The sequence below is a fragment of the Gossypium arboreum genome, chromosome 6 (assembly GCF_025698485.1).
Source record: "Gossypium arboreum isolate Shixiya-1 chromosome 6, ASM2569848v2, whole genome shotgun sequence".
NCBI lineage: Eukaryota > Viridiplantae > Streptophyta > Magnoliopsida > Malvales > Malvaceae > Gossypium > Gossypium arboreum.
The window spans coordinates 23,651,869-23,669,008 of NC_069075.1; the positions used below are offsets into that span (position 1 = coordinate 23,651,869).

Consider the following 17,140-nt stretch of genomic DNA (forward strand, 5'->3'; position numbering starts at 1 on the left):
GTCAATTTAAAAAAAATTGAATTTAAGTTGTCGAAATCAAATTTCAAAGTTCTCATATTCTCAAAATATCGAAAATTCAAAAAAAAAATCCGAATCTAGGGGTAAATTTTTTGTTTTAATCGTATTTTTAGTCTAAAATCAAAGTTCTTACCTTGTCAAAATCAGTTTCGCTTCATTAGCGACCATTTTTGGGTTTGTTTCGTGTATTCTTCAAGATATTGGGCAGCCAACTTTGATATCATGAAATCTTTAATTTATTTTTTAATTGTTCGCTATTAGCATATTTTTAAAATTGTTTTAATACGTTTAATAAGTATAATTTTTGTTAATCGGTTCATTATTTGTATTTTTTTATATTTTAATTTATAATAATTAAATGATTGATTGAGTGGGTTGCTCTGGCGATCAATGTGACTCTTCAGATCTGACCGAACGTCTAGTTCGAGTTTAGAATGTTACAATCATGATCAAAGCTACAAGTTTAGTCATATTTAGGTCTAAATTGAATTTGTATAGATAGATAATTTAGTGTACATGCCAAATAAAAGACTTTGAATTGCGATGTCTAAACTGGACGAGACTCTAATGTTGTTTTATCTTACTTTTGAATGGATTCGACATGCGTTCTTATTCTGATTCTGAATATGAAGAGTGAAAATTTTGAAATTAACTATTTTCTTAAAGGTTTTCAAAACATTTTGAAGTTTTAAATCTTTCCCAAATACTTTTTAACAAATCATTAAATGTTTTCTTTAAACTCTTATTTTTATTTTTATTTCTTATTAAATGTTTGGGACAAATTGAGTGAAATTTCAAAGACCAAATTTTTGTAGGAAGAGAGAATTGTACCACTCCAAATTTTTTTGGTATTGAATTTCATGTAATTTCGATAATATATAGTAAGGTGTTGAGAATTAAAGGTGAGGAATTTAATACTAGAAAGTTAATTCAGTGTTAAGGATTTTAATTGTTAGGCTTTTGTTAGTTAATGAGTATTAATCAGGCTTGGATTGAATTAAAAAGAAGACAATTTTGGTTTAGGGTAATCACCATTAGGGTGTAAATGAACCGAGCTTGAACGAAGAAATTTTCGTTCATGTTCATTTCCTTATTTTTAAATTTGTTTGTGTTCAGTTTATGTTCGTTAAGAATTTCAATATTTTTTGTTCATGTTCATTTATTTAAAATTATGTGTGTTCATGTTCGCTTGTTTAATGTTCACAAACATGTTTATTTAACTTAATCGAATATGTTCACGAACATTAAACAAACATGTTCATGAACATATAATTGAACATATTCATGAACAATGTTAATGAATAATAAACAAACAAACAAACAATAAATATACATAGATATTATTTTAATATTTTTATCAGAAAATATCATTAATAAATAAACGAGTCAATAAACCAGCTTATAAACAAACCAATAAATGAGCTTGATCGTGAACATAAATGAACTGAACACACCTCTATTCGTGTTTGTTCGTTTATTAAACAAATATAAAAAATTTTGTTCATACTCGTTTATTTAGTTTTGTAAATGAACATAAACGAACATTATAGAACAGTTCATTGAACGCTCTGTTCATTTACCCCCCTAATCACCCTACATTGAATAGCTTATTCAGTTAGGTCCATTTTTTCATTTATTTTGTTCATTGTTTTCACGGTATGGATGATTCTCATTACAATTCTATTCAACGGCCCACCATTTGAATGTGCAATTCAAAGCAACCCCTAATAACTTTTATTTTTTCCAATAAAAAATGTCATTTGTTTCTCAGATCAAACTTTTTTTTCTTTCATTGATAAACTTCTGAGCACACCTCAAACGGGAGAGATACAATAGGCTCTTAGGCCTTCAATACAACCTGGTATGAAATCCAAGAAAAGCCATACCCCAAAAAAAATCAAACAGTTGTACCAAGCCTTTGATGATCATATCCTGTTACAACAAAAAAGGGAAGATGTTTGCATCGAAACAAACAGCCTTTAGGGAGATCTCCATAAAGCAAAACTACCCAGGAACCTTGTAATGAACATAGTAAAGCCGATCAAACTCACATGCATGTTGAGGGGAGTTCTTAATGTAAGAATCGTAAAAACAAGATTCAATATAAAACTTTAATAAACCAGGATCTGTTATGTCAAATTATCAAGAATAAATCAAGAGCAAAACTAGATGCAAAAACATACCTAAATCCATTTATTTCTTAAAATCTTCGGATCTTGTGATTTGGATCTTCCAAATCAGCACACAAGTAATTTAGAGAAGGTGGCTCTCTCTTTTCTAAAGAATGGATATTAGAAAAGTTATGTATGTGTAATTTAGGGACCATAACCCTAATATATAACTTTCGCATATTAACCCTAATTTCTAATCAGTCTATCATCAATTAGAAATTAGTTACTAGAGTATCTACACATATTTTACCTATACTTTATTTATTAATTGAAGCCCAATAAACCTTAACCAAATTAGATCACTTTTAATTTGGGCTAATCTTTTATGATAGTAAATAATATGTAATTATACTTATTTTATATGTGATGTCCATTTTTTATTATCAATCTCCCACTTGAACCACATATATATCGATTACCTTATAATTAAATGTCATTATATAACCTTATGAACTCAAAACCTTACTATCATATCCAAAAGGTATTCCGGACAATCTCATCCATTAATTATGTTAATATAGAACCAAGATGACTTTCGTTACATATATCATAACTAAATTCATCCTTGATCACGTATATTAACATAGCTAAATGACATAGATTAAATATGGATGTGTAGCATGAAAATTACATGCAATGTAATCTAAACATGTCTATTTCCAACTGGTCCTCTTTAGCCTTAATGAGATCAAATTTTAGTAAAATTAAAGTGTGAATAAACTAAATAAACTTTATTTCTGTAGAAAATATCCTTAATAATCCATAAACTGAAAAGACTGAAGAATGTGTCTATAACAAAAAAATATTTAAAATTAAAAACTCTCACTAAAACTGAATATCTTGGAATGACATTACACTCATATGAGTAGTGTGCTTTTATAAAACCTCGGGAGTAGTCCTTTAGTAAGCGGGTCTGCAATCATGGAGTTTGTCCCGATATATTTTATAGACACATAACCACTTTGAACTTCTACTTTGATGTGCTTCTGTTGTTATTGGAATAAAAGACTACCAATTATTGTCACAATTTGCACCTTAGTGACAAAATTTTGCATCAATATTCCATCAAAATCGAAGTCTATATACTTAATGATCTTTAATTTATTAGACCTCCAATATGTGAACATGTAATCTTTTGCTCTCTGAATATACCTCAAAACCCTCTTAGCTGCTATCCAATGGTCTATACTGGGGTTTCTTAAGTGTCTATCTAACATCCCAACAATGTACGTAATATCCAAACGCGTACATACTTGAGCATACATTAGACTCCTAACAGCTGATGCATAAGGAATCTTTTACATTTTCTGAATTTCAAGGTTACTTTTAAGATATTGAGTAATATTAAATTTGTCTTCTTTAGCAACAGGGGTGTCACCTGGTCTACAACCTTGCATGACAAACCTTTTGAGTACTTTATTGATATGGCTATTTTGTGACAATCCAAGAATACCACGAGATTGATCTCGATGTATTTGAATTCCTAAAACAAAAGAGATGTCCCCAAGATCTTTCATCTCAAAATACTTAGATAAAAACCTCTTGGTTTCGTGCAATAAGCTTATATCATTAGTGGCAAGAAAAATGTCATCGACATATAGAACCAGGAATATATACTTACTCCCACTAAAATTTTAATACACACAATCATCAACAATATTCATCTCAAAATCGAATGGGACAATTAGTTGATGAAACTTGTGGTACCATTGACGAGAAGTTTGTTTCAGTCCATAGATGGATTTTGTTAATTTGAAACCATAGTCTTTGGGTTTCCCAACTTAAAGTTTTTTTGTTGTACCATATAAATTGTTTCTTTAATGTCACCGTTGAAAGATGCAGTCTTAACATCCATCTGATGTAACTCAAGATCAAGATGAGCAACAAGCGCCATGATTGTCTTGAAAGATTCTTTTGATGAAACTAGAGAGAAAGTCTCTGTAAAATCAATGCCTTCTTTCTGAGTATATCCTTTAGCTACAAGATGCGCCTTATACCTCTCCACATTACCATTTGCATCCCTCTTAGTTTTAAATATCTATTTGTAACCAATCCATTTTGCACCTTCAGGTAATGGGATAAGCTCTTAAACTTTATTGTATTACCTAGGCTTATACTCTTTTTGCATGACATCAATCCATTTTTAAGAATTAGAACTTTTCATAGTCTAACGAAAGTTGATTGGATCATTTTCCATCATTCCATTATCATCATCATTTAATGAGAGGAATACAACATAATAATCTAAAATATCATTTCTCCTCTCTCTTGTAGACCTCCTTAATAACACTTGTTCTTAAGGTTGTTGAGTTTGTTCTTCTAGAAAAATTACCTCATCTTTAATAGGGAGTTGTTTAACATTGCCTTGTTTAGGTTCTAGATCCACTTATTGATCAATGATAGGTATGAGAACCTAAACATTGTCAAATATGATAGTAGAAACTGAGTTAGTATCCAATTCCTCCTCAAAAGCAATGTTTCTAACCTTATTTCTCCCTCCAAACTCAACATCCTCAAAAAAATATTTCAATTCCCGTTTCAAAAATATTCCTAAATGTGGGATCATAAAACTTATAGTCCTTTGATCACTTAAAATAACTAATAAAGCATCTATTTACTATTTTGGAGTCTAATTTCTTTTCATGTGGCTTATAAGGCACTGCCTCAGTTGGATATCCCCAAATATGAAAGTGTTTTAGACTAGGCTTTCAATATATCTAAAGCTTATAAGGTATTTTTGCAACTGCTTTAGTGGGTACTCTATTTAGAATATAAGTTGTTGTCTTTAAAGGCACTGGCCAAATGAACACTTTTAGACTTATCATGTTTCAACTTTTCTTCCTCCTGCACACAATGAGAAGTGAGCTCATTTAGAGTTCATTTCTCTTTTTGACAGTTGTAACTAATTTTAAGTTGGTTAAACTGTGCAGGAAGCGATACCAAAACCATAGGAATAAACAATTTCTCAAAAAGCTCGATCATATGTGCCTTAACTTTTGAAGTAACATAGAACATATCCATAATGTAGTCCCTCACATTTCTTTGACCCTTGGACTTCACAGACATTAAAGAAGTCAGAAGTGATTTCATCTCAACTTTATCGCTTTTGGAAAAATGTTTCTCAATTTCGTTAAGGAAACCCTTGGCCTGAGTAATCTCTTTAGATTCTATGCCCCTAAAGACTTCTAAAATGTTATGCTCATGATCTGTTAGACTCATGCAGTTTGAATGATCCCATCTCTCAACATCCATTTTAGCATCAAGGGTGCTTGCCGCAATGAGAGGTGGAAGTTGTTCTTTCCTTAATGCAAGGTCTATGTCCATATGGCCAAGCATTATAAGTAAGTGCCTTTTATATTCCTTGAAATTAGTCCCATGAAGCATGGGTATAGAATTTATATTCGCATATATTGTGGTAGTAGAAGATAAATTAGCTAAATATAGAACAGAATAGATAAAAAAAATAAGCTCACATGAATATTCATAAGTAAAAAATAAATTCAAAATAGTGGTTAATCCCATCTTAATATATCTAACGTAACATTAACATCAAGTCTTTGGACAATAATATTAACAGTAAGCGATACTCTTGTTGTAGCAATCAAACATTGATAATAAATTATGTCAAATAATAAATCAATCTTTGGACTAACTTATTGCTCACATAAAGTACCTTATAATGGTCATACATTTATCACCACAGATGTCGTTGAAATGCAGTCAAATATTAACATACCTTTGGGTCAATTAATAAACGCATGAATAAAAAAAAACATATAATCATCTTGATATTTTAAATAAACTAATCTATACAAAAGAGGTCACTTTGGTGACATTTTGTTTCAACTAATCTATTTAAAATATTAGACATTCTTAATTAAATATCAAACCAAAAATCTGAATTTATTTGTTTCAAAATATTTCAAAATTAAACTAAAATAATTTGAATAAAGTAAATCACATCTCAAGATATCGGACACTCCATTAATATTTCATCTTTGAACAAAAATATTAACTTGTAAGTGATATCTTATTGTAGTAATCAAAGACTGTCAATAAAAACATGTCGAACAAGAAATCTTTCTTTAGGCCGATTTATTACTCACATGTAAAATCGAATAATCGTCATATGTTTATTACCACAGTTGCACATGTAATTTTGTTAAATATTAACATTCCTTTAGGCTGATCAATATTAACATAACTTAAGTTACATGTACACAACCTTTTATATTTTAAAATAAAATAATTTTTACAACAGAGGTCACTTTAGCAACTTATTGTTTCAACTAAGTTATTTTAAAAATATATAAACATATCAGTATTCAAATTTAATATTTTCATAATAGTCAAAGGTCAAAACTAAAATTTTTGATCACGTTATGATTTCCAAAATAACCCAAAATAAAATTGACTTAATGTCACCATCGGAATCGAAAACCTTAATTTTGACTTATTTAATTAAAAAAAATGATGAATTAGTCATAGAACGAAATCCTTTCACTGACTAGACAATCCCATCATTACAATACCATGACTAATGCTTAAAAAAATATAATTCGTTTAGATTTACACTAAAGCATCCAACATCAAAATTCTCAGAAAAGAAAAACATGGAATATGAAAATAAACAAACCTCAATAGAGCATGCTCTGAGAGAAAAATAGATGCAAAACTTGTAAACAAAAGTCAACGAAACAAAGAAACCAAAGAAAAATTCCAACAAAAACTTAAATTTCTAAAATATGAACATCATGTTTTATGAATCATCGTCTTACCATATACAAATCATATATGAAAATAAGTGACCAAATAAGGTAGACCACCCAAAGTCCCAACAATAATATTTTTATCAAAGTTAAATATTAAAAAAATCAACATCATAATAATTGGCATATCCCACGATTCAAACTATAGATCATATCATTATAATCTAACCAAATATTTGAAACCATAAAATATCAAAACTAAATATTATAGAACCAAACTTAAAACCAAATTCTTTAAACACATATCATGATCAACATTAATTTGCATCAAAACAATGCCCATCAAATCAATTCGACCAAAGTTTATAATCATACGGTTAAAACCAATCTCAATTCATGCAAAATAAAATCATGCATTATTCTCTTAAATTCTAATTCTCAATTAAAACTGTAAATATTTCCAATTGTACGGAAATTAAAAAGTGACCAACTCTAAATCTATAAACGATGGAATCATAAGAGATCATTACTTTATTTTTTGAAAAATTAAAATCAGAGATCATTGAAAATTAAAATTAAGAAAAAAAAAGAACACAAAACATTCTTAGTCGAACAACATAGAATTAAATATCTTAATAGATATTGTTCTTACTGGTATCTTTCAAATTCTTTTCTCTCATTCCTTAAAAATACTCATCAATTATCTCAAAATTAGACGATAGAGCAACCCTAATGCAGGAACCCTAAAGTTTTCAATCATGTAATGGAGAAAAAATATAGATTAATGAACAACCATTTTCAAGTCGGAAGCAACAATTTGAAACAATCATATTAACAAAGCAATCAAATAAATTTTCAAAGAGATTCTTAGCCATAGTAATTATGCTCAAATTGATAATATATTCAATTATGAATATACAATCAATCTATATTCATAAAACCCTAAAATTTTAACATAAACCCTAAAAAAATTAATATCTTTATAATTGGAACACCAAATCCATAAAATCAAGAATGAATTATTCCATATATAATAAAAATAACTCATTCTCAATAATTTGACATGATCAGACTCGATACCACTTATAAGAACCGTAAGAAAAATATTTAATATAAAATTTTAATAAATTAGGATCATCATGTAAAATTATCAAAAATAAATCAAGAACAAAACTAGATGCAGAAACATACATGAATCCATTGATTTATTAGAATATTCGAATTTTGTGGTTTTAATCTTCTAAATTAGCACACAAGTAATTTAGAGAAGGTGACTCTCTCTTTTCTAAAGATCTCTAAAGATGGGATGTTAAAAAAGTTACGTATGTATAATTTGGGGACTATAACCCTAATATATAACTTTTACATATTAGCTTTAATTTCTAATCAACCCATCATCAATTAGAAATTAGTTACTAGAGTATCTACACATATTTGATCCATATTTTATTTATTAATTGAAGCCTAATAAACATTAATCAAATTATATCACTTTTAATTTGGGCTAATCTTTTATGATAGTAAATAATAACATGTAATTATTCTTTTTTATATGTGATGTCATTGTTATTTTAAATGTTATTTTGTGGTTGATTTATGATTGTAATTTGTTTTTGAAAATTGCTATTGAATTTGACTTTCACTTCTTGAGTTATTGCATAAATATATGTATTTGTATTTGATGAGAATGATTTTATTTTAACTATACACATTGGTAGTTTAAAATGTATTGGATCTCCACTAAGTTATAAAAAGTTCAACGGTCGAATTTTTAATTTGTGCGCATGTGATACTTGGACCGAAGAGTTCCTGGGTTCATGATTGAACAACATCTCCAAAGAGTCTCCACAATTCCATATTATGTAAAGACGGTTTTCACTTAGCTTAGCATTGACATGTACTAAAGTCCACCAGATTAGTTAGTCGTTTTTTTATATTGGTTAATTGACGAGGTTTTGACTGAGTTGTGTTAATTAAATTTAATATTTTTAATAAGCATAATTTTTGTTAATCGATTCATTATTTGTATTTTTTATGTTTAATTTGTAATAATTGAATGCTTAATTGAGTGGGTCACTTTGATGACCAATTTGACACTTCAAATTCGATCAGACGTTTAGGTCAGGTTTGGGGTGTTACAAGGGCAAATAGGAGACTAATTAGGATCTAGTGCTCTTAGTGTAGTTGTTTCGTTGTATATGCTTGTAATTTTTGAACAGATTGATTTAATAAAATTCCATCATTCACATTATTATCTTTTGTGTTTCTCCACAATGGTTTTTGCATGTAAAGCAAAATGTATAAGCATATATTAGTTCATTGGTTACCTAACTTTTAATTAATATTAAGTTGCATCATGTGGTTTAATCATAATGTGAGAAAATAACTTATATTAGTAATTAATCTAAAAGGTCCATAGTAAGAAGAATCAAAATTGAGCAAATTGATTCAAGGGACTATTATGATGTCTATCAAGTCTAATTAGGGAGATTTGTCTTATGTATCGAAGTGGATGACTCACAGAAGATAGAGACATAAATGTGATTGTGTAGATTGATAATATATCAGACATGACCAAGTTGAAGTTATCTTAGATCCGTTTATGGATTTATTTACTTGTGACGTTCATGGTGTGACTTTCCTCAATCCTAAGTAAGTGAGATAAGTGGCTAACCATGCGTGTGTGACTCGTATATTTTGATGTATTGAAAGCTTGAGTTCAATTGGTAATAGGGCCGAAAGTTGGTATGTTGGGTATACGACTTTTGCAGGGCATGACTTCATTATTCATAGCCCAAGAAAGGGTAACTGGTATTCTCTCATCGGAATTACATGGTTGATGGAAAAGTAACATGACAATGAGTCATTTGTCTAGGACAAATTATTTAATTACTATGTGTTAGTAATTGACTTTTTCATGAAGGAAGATGTAATAGTTACCATGAAATAAAATATGATCATGTTGGGTGAATGGAATTAATGCAAAGAGATTAGGGAGATCCTATAAAGGTAACACACATATGACAAGATCATCGGACAAGTAAAAAATAAGTTGCTTTCGTAATGTTATATAATAAGAGAGAGTTTAGTCATGGTATTATTAATGGATTGACTCCATCACTAAACAATGTTGCAATTAATAGACGAAGAGTCGAAACTTAATTACAAATTATTTGAGCCTTAATTATATATGTCCAATCAGTCCATCTTTTAGCTTAACACGACCTCTTACATATTGCATTTGAACCAATATGTTGAATGAATGAAAACAACGAGTAGTGAAATAGTTCATATGTATCATTATTTGTAGCGAATGTATTTTCTCATTAAGTACAAGAAATAACTTAGAGATTAAATTAATTTCATCAATTATTATTTAATTGATTATAATTAAATAACTGGAATTGAAATGAAAATTAAATTAATTAGTCATCTCATTTTATTAAATAGGACATTATAGTTACTTATAGATTTTAGTACGATAAAGTCGCTATAAATATAATGAAATTAGAATTAGATTGAAAAATAATTTAGGAAATTGAATTAGTTAAATAAATAAGTAAATAATATTTTAAGAATGAAAAATTGGTTATCGAGTTGGATGATTTATATGAGTTGGTTTAAATATTAGAAAACATGTATAATTGTATCTAGTACATAAGACATGCCCAATAAGCTCATTAGACATGTAACGGGGAACAATCCTAGTTCCCAGAAATGGATGCCGCCTATAGCATAATCTTAATGGGACTATATGTATTTTCTATTAAAACATTATTGATTCGTTACCTCTCTTGTTTAACAAGAAATCTTGTGAGTTTTTCTTATAAGTAAGGACTATGAGTTTGGTTAAAATAGACAACTATTGAGCATAGTTACTCTGTTAGAATTTAGTGCGATTTATTTATAAAGTAAATTTTTTTTCGTGAGAAATTGTGTTTGGTTTCTAGCTTATAGAGAGAATTAAATTTTCCCATAAAAAAATTAATAATTTTCATTGTGTGTGATTAATTCATGTGATTAGAGTTTACTCTTTAAATAAATCGAGGATTTGAAAATAACAAAAAAAAATTATGTTAGTTGAAAGCTGAGAAACAATTAAACCATTTAGTCAAAAGCACATGTACTAAGTTTGGTAAAATTTATTGTTATAAATAATTCCATTTAAAAAAAAAAATTCTATTTTGCAAAAACTTGATCTTTAGATCGAATTTTTCCAACAACTTATACTTACATAACATCAAATCATGTTGTCAGCCTTGTAAAAAGACACCGTAGATGTAATAAGGGTCCACCATGTCCTAAGATCTACAAACACGTGTCCAAACCCAAGACTACTGTCCATCTATAATTACCCTCGTAAGAGCAAGCGAAGCTCACACTAAAGGAACTAACCCTTGACCATCCTCCATTAGGCCCTAAAAGAAACCAAGCAACTAGGTTCTCTGCACGACGTCCCTCCACTGTATGAGCCAATGTCTTTCCCACCAACTTTTTCTTACCCTCAGCAACATTAGTCAATTTCCATCCAATTAAAGATTTAATTGAATTTTTTAAAAGTTAATAAGTAATTTATCCTTAAACTTGTTTAAAAGTAATTAGTTGGTATTTTCTTTTTTTTTTACCTAATTGGTATCTAAATTAATATCCTGTCATCCAAATTGGTACCTTTACATTAAAGCTGTTAGCTTGTATTGATGTGGTGTTAATGACTAATCCTATAGTGACACGTGATAACCTCTTTGTATGACACGTGAGGATATAAATTAAAAAATATATATAATTATTTTAAAAATATAAATTAATTTAAAAAGTATAATTTTTAGAGAAGTTCAAGTATCAATTAGGTATTTTTGAACATTTAGGTATCAACTAATTATTTTTGGATAAGTTCATGGGACAAAGCACATGCTAATCCTTAAAAATTAATGTTGTTAACAAATTAAGAGCAATGCGTAACGAAATACAAGTAAATACAAAATAAAATTCAAATATCAATTAAATATTTTTAACAAGTTTATATTATTGTTTTTAAGAAATTGATTGCAATGAAATGATAAATATTTGAATGATTATTTAAAATTTAGTGGGCTGAAATGATAAAAGTCCAGTCCAGCAAATTTAGCTGAGCTGAAGGCCGACAAAGAAATATAGGTTGGCTCAGAGCTATCCTAAATTAAGCAGCCCATTAATTATTGCATCAACCCGAAAAAAACAAAAATTACGAGACGACAGTGAGGTAATCGAAGGCTTTGGTCACTCAAACGTAGCCAGCCAGCTGCCAGATCTGCTAAGTCGATCAATCGATAAAATAAAATCCAAATTTCAAGAAACTAGTACTTTTTTCTTTCTGTAAATCTGTTTCGTTGTGTTGAGTGGAGGTAGAACTAGAAGAGGCAGCAATGGATGCTTTTAGAAGGCAAGCCAGCAAGCTCAGAGAACAAGTTGCCAAGCAACAGCAGGCAATTTCATCACAACCCTTCACTCCTCTCTCTTTTAATTTATTTTCCTGGGTTTAATGAGAACCGAGTTCTGTTGATTTGGTTGTCAGGATAATGGAGGAAATCTGGGAAAATGAAAGCAAAGATTTTATTTAGTCTTGGATTACAGAATTAGATTTGTTTAATTACTTTGACTTCTAGAAGTTTGGGGGCCTAATGTATATGTTTCAAGAATTAAATATTTAATTGTGGAGTTAATTCTAAACGTTAAATTGTAATTTATAATCATCAAAGACGAATCATTCTTTTTTAGGTAAATTAGCTAGTTCCATGTCCTTTGAGTTTGTTTTCTGCTATATTCTCAAAAAACTGTACCTACCATTAGATTGCCCTACATTTTCTAACATAGGGAAAAGAGTAGATGCAGAGTTTCCAGAAGCTTTTGTTATTGCAAAGCTTCATCCTTTACCTGAAAGTTGAGTAATCAGTAAGATCTCAAGTGCTTCCAAGTGTTGATTGATTGGCTTTTATCTTTGCAAGTGTTTTTGCATTTGGTTTAAACATGGGCATGGATGTCATTCATTTGGTTTACCTTGTTAGGATCATTTACTCGAAAACAATATCATCCTATCTTATTCTAACTGGGCTAATTTTGTTTTAATTGAGTCCTGACAAGTTACCCTTAATTCTTATGTTTATGTTAGTTTTGCTAGTTGCATTTTTCTTCAGATGATCAATGTCTTCTCCTATTGAGTTAAAAGAATTTTTTTTGCAGGCCGTAATAAAGCAATTCAGTGGAACTGGTTATGAGAGCTCAGATGTTGTAGTTATTGACGAGATTGAGATGCAAAGGCATCAACAACTGGACAAATTGTACAAGTCCACTCGTTCAGCTAGGGTAAACAACATTTCCATCATAAATTTGTGAAACTTAATTTGATAATCCTGTCATATTGCTTTGTTCTCTGTGAATCCATGTTATTCATATCTTCACAAATGAAGCCATTTTCAGTATGTAACTTTAGTGCATCCTATCTACTTGAGTTACAGTTAAGTACTTCAGTTAAATCCCTTTGGTGTCATTTTAACTAAATAAAATTTCAAAGGTAACAGTTACTCTGCGAGTGCGCCTGGTTGGAGGAACAAAATTTATTATGAGAGCTACTAATGGCTGTACTATATTCTGATATTTAGTTTCTCAATTTGCCTAACTTTCATAAAAACTAATTTCTCTTAATTTTCTTTTATATTTACTGCAAGTTTAATACCCATGGAGTGCTTGCTTAACGAATTTACCGCTCTTCCTTTCAGGATTTTCAAAAAGAAGTTATTAAAGCTGCAGAAGCATTTACAGCCATCGGGTATAAGCATATTGAAACAGGTGCAGCATTAATTCATACCTTTTTAATTTTGTTGTTCTGACATGAATTTTGTGCGATTGAAATAAATAACATATATTGTGAAGATAAAGCTTTATCTTTATGGTTCTTAATCTTTATGATAATCAGGAACCAAGTTCTCTGAAGAATGCTGCCGATATGGAACTGAAAACAGTGAAAACATCAACGAAAATGTTCTTGCCAAAGCTGCAGCTATTTATGGTGATGGTTGTAAACATGTAGAGAAGGAGCAAGAAGATTTGATTAAGTTGCTATCCCAACAGGTTGACATTTATCGGATGTTGTGTTTTGAAAGACTCTTTTCATCACATCATAAAATAAATTTTTAGTTATGTACTTGTAAACACATTCAATCCAAAATGAGTATGATGCTTTCGTTGTATTCCTTGCTAAATGTTACCAGACTATGTTTTTGTATGCATTCAAAGAATTTGTATGTCCTTTGTCCTGTTGCATGCTTTTGTTACATTTTATTGAGAATAACTAGTGCTGATTAGAAACATGACCCTTCTATTTCAAAATACGTAAGGTTTTGGATCCCTTGAGAGCAATGAGTGCTGGTGCTCCTTTGGAAGATGCTCGTCATCTTGCTCAACGCTATAGTCGAATGAGGCAGGAAGCTGAGGCACTGGTAAGTAATCATACAGAACAGCACCCCTTGCATTAGTAATTTTCTATATATTAAACAACAGTTTAAATTTCTTAAGATTGTCTTCGGAAATACACAACTGATACTAAATATGATAAGCAAGCAGGCAGCAGATATTTCCAGAAGACAAGCAAGAATAAGAGAAGCGCCAATTCCTGAAAATGTTGCGAAGTTGCATGCTGCTGAAGCAAAGATGCAGGAACTGAAAGCAAATATGGCAGTTCTGGGTAAAGAAGCTTCTGCTGCATTGGCTGCTGTTGAAGCACAGCAGCAAAGATTAACTTTACAGAGGCTTGTAGCTATGGTATAGATGTGCATTACTTCAGTGTATACAGTCTCCAACTTGAAGCTTATCTTAATTCATAGATGATATTCAAGATTTTGATCTATGCATTTATAGGTTGAAGGGGAAAAGACTTATCATTTAAGAGTGGCTGCAATTCTTAATGAGATTGAAGCTGAGGTTATTTCCTGGCTTCCTTGTTTCGGGTAAAGTAGCCTTTTATTTTGAATTATGGGAACTTATATCTTTGTGTCGAACTTGGTAGATGGTTTCTGAGAAACAGCGCAAAGAATCTGCTCCTCCCGTGATTGTACCTGAGAATGGCTCAGAGAAAACTATGTATTACTTGGCTGAAGTAAGTTTACCTAATCTTGGAAATTTGAAGAATGTTCTAGCTACTAGGTTCATTAAGAAACCATGTATTTCATAAAAGCATGAGATTAGAGGCAAAAGAGGAAAAATAAAACAGAAAATTGTTTGATTATGGTCAAAGACATCGACTTAAGTTGTTAGACTTGCTTTTTACAATTTTTATTGGCCATTAAAATTAGAATGAATGAAGTAATTGCCTTAACTTGTTAGCTTCTCTAAGTCGAAGGGGTTCTTCTTACACTTTGGTTCCCTTCAGGTATGTGAAGTACTAATATTTTGAGTTTCTTGTCACAGGCAACATATCCCTTTTCTGCTTCATCTGAGAAGGAACTGAGCTTGTCAATAGGTGACTTTGTTGTTGTGCGAAAGGTATTCTATTTTCCTTTCCTTAGTCTTACATCTAAGTGGTACGTATAGGTTGCATTTAGCTCGAGAGACTGGAGTGATCTTAGGTTATAGTTACAGAGATAAGTCGAAGCTGATTTTGCAATCTTACATAATGGAAGAATAATGCTGGATGCCTTTTAAACTGTGGTGCATAGATTGCTACTCATCCACCATATACATGAAATGTTGTGCAAGAGGTATCTTACTGGATACTCTAGGTCCTGTCGCATTCAGTCTTACATTTAATTCGCTCTAGCTTAAGCATTAGATTTAATGCCCACACAAATAACACTACTAATAAACTTGTCTAGGTTATAGCTTTCATTTAAAAAAAAATAAAAATTGATGGGTTGAATTTCTTATTTACTTGCCCTGATTCTTAAAACACTGTATGCCCATGCAGGTAAGTCCAACTGGATGGTCAGAAGGAGAATGCAAGGGCAAAGCAGGGTGGTTTCCATCAGCTTATGTTGAGAAGCGCCAGAGACTTCCATCGAGTAATCCAGCTGGTGAAGTCTATTGAGTTATAAACATGAGTTAAACATTTACCCCTCCGGAAAAGGGAAAGAAGAAAGAAAAAAAAGGAAGGCATAGCTTTTTTTCATTGCACAATTCTTTTTGTTATTGGGCAAAAAGACATCATGGGTTCTTTCGCAATGTTCATTCTCTTGCTTTGTATGTATATTGAGATACTAGAAAGGTTACAATGTGTTGGTATTTATATTCATTTTGGCAATGTTTGTATAAGTGAAGATTTTATTGACTTGGACAAAATGCATTGTTTCGTTGACTGCATCATTGAGGGGACCGGTTTTATGTTTTTGTACTACATGCGTGTGTGCTATGTGGTATTTAATACAAGTTGGGAGGTCATGGAATTGAACCTTGGTTTGAGGATTGAGGGGATGGTTTTATTTTGAACGATAAAAGCAAACAAAGTCTTTACTTGATTTGAGCTTTACCAAACATTGCCAAACTCTTCATTTATACAAACATGCTCGAGTAAACACTGAACTAGATATTCACCCCAAACGCCGCTTCATATATTTTCCTATGTTCTAGTTATGTCGTGTCTCAAACAAGAACTATGGCCCCACCCTTTGCTTGTCTTTTTATTATATTATGTGTATATATTTGCTTTTGTCTTTGCTTTGCAATATATATTCAACGCTGAGACGGGGAAAGCAAAACAAAACCAAAATGTGAAAGAACTTCCAAAATTTACGAGATGTTTTGTTTTAATGACTTAGAAAAAACATTAAAAAAAAATACGTATTTCCTTTGAACTTCTTTATATATGTCAAGCAAATTAACCACCATTGCTATACCCTTCCAGCCAAGTGGCAGACCCATGAGCGGCTCCACTAGAGAACCCCTTGTGGCGATTCTAGAGGTCTCACCCAGACCCCTTATGGTGACCTCACCTGTCATTGAGTACTTTTAAGGAGGGAGTTGTTAGAGTAGAGACAACCTATGACACAAACAAGACCACATGATATGTACTATAACAACAACTAACTTGCAATAGCAATGCTCGTTTGGCACCTGACCCCTGACCATTGACTTCTAACTAGCCTGTACAATTATATGAACATTTGTACAATTTGCCATGCAGCGCTACAGGACATAAGACAACCCACTATATAAGCCAGGGTACATGAAGGAATAGGGATCTCTTTCTCTCTCTCTCTCTCTCTCTCTCTCAAGGAA

At 30.8% G+C, this 17,140-nt stretch overlaps 1 protein-coding gene across 2 annotated transcripts; it reads left to right on the forward strand.

The window, feature by feature from the left end:
• The first annotated feature begins 12,041 nt into the window (after positions 1-12,041).
• LOC108484108 (SH3 domain-containing protein 3) lies at positions 12,042-16,398 on the forward strand. 2 transcript variants are annotated; one of them, XM_017787771.2, is made up of 10 exons: positions 12,042-12,360; positions 13,115-13,237; positions 13,651-13,720; positions 13,848-14,002; positions 14,269-14,370; positions 14,492-14,692; positions 14,789-14,851; positions 14,937-15,026; positions 15,338-15,412; positions 15,834-16,398. In XM_017787771.2, exons 1-10 carry the CDS (start codon positions 12,301-12,303, stop codon positions 15,951-15,953), a joined length of 1,059 nt encoding a protein of 352 aa, XP_017643260.1. In that variant the 5' UTR covers positions 12,042-12,300; the 3' UTR covers positions 15,954-16,398. The 2 variants fall into 2 exon arrangements, with proteins under 2 accessions (XP_017643260.1, XP_017643261.1); XM_017787772.2 differs by having other exon boundaries at positions 14,495-14,692.
• Positions 16,399-17,140: the final 742 nt, after the last annotated feature.

Bases quoted from the DNA above. Each gene is read 5' to 3' on its own strand.
- LOC108484108 (XM_017787771.2), top strand. From the start codon at position 12,301: ATGGATGCTTTTAGAAGGCAAGCCAGCAAGCTCAGAGAACAAGTTGCC. The intron at 14,003-14,268 runs GTTGACATTTAT...AAAATACGTAAG, and splicing joins TTAAGTTGCTATCCCAACAG to GTTTTGGATCCCTTGAGAGC. The intron at 15,027-15,337 runs GTAAGTTTACCT...TTCTTGTCACAG, and splicing joins CTATGTATTACTTGGCTGAA to GCAACATATCCCTTTTCTGC.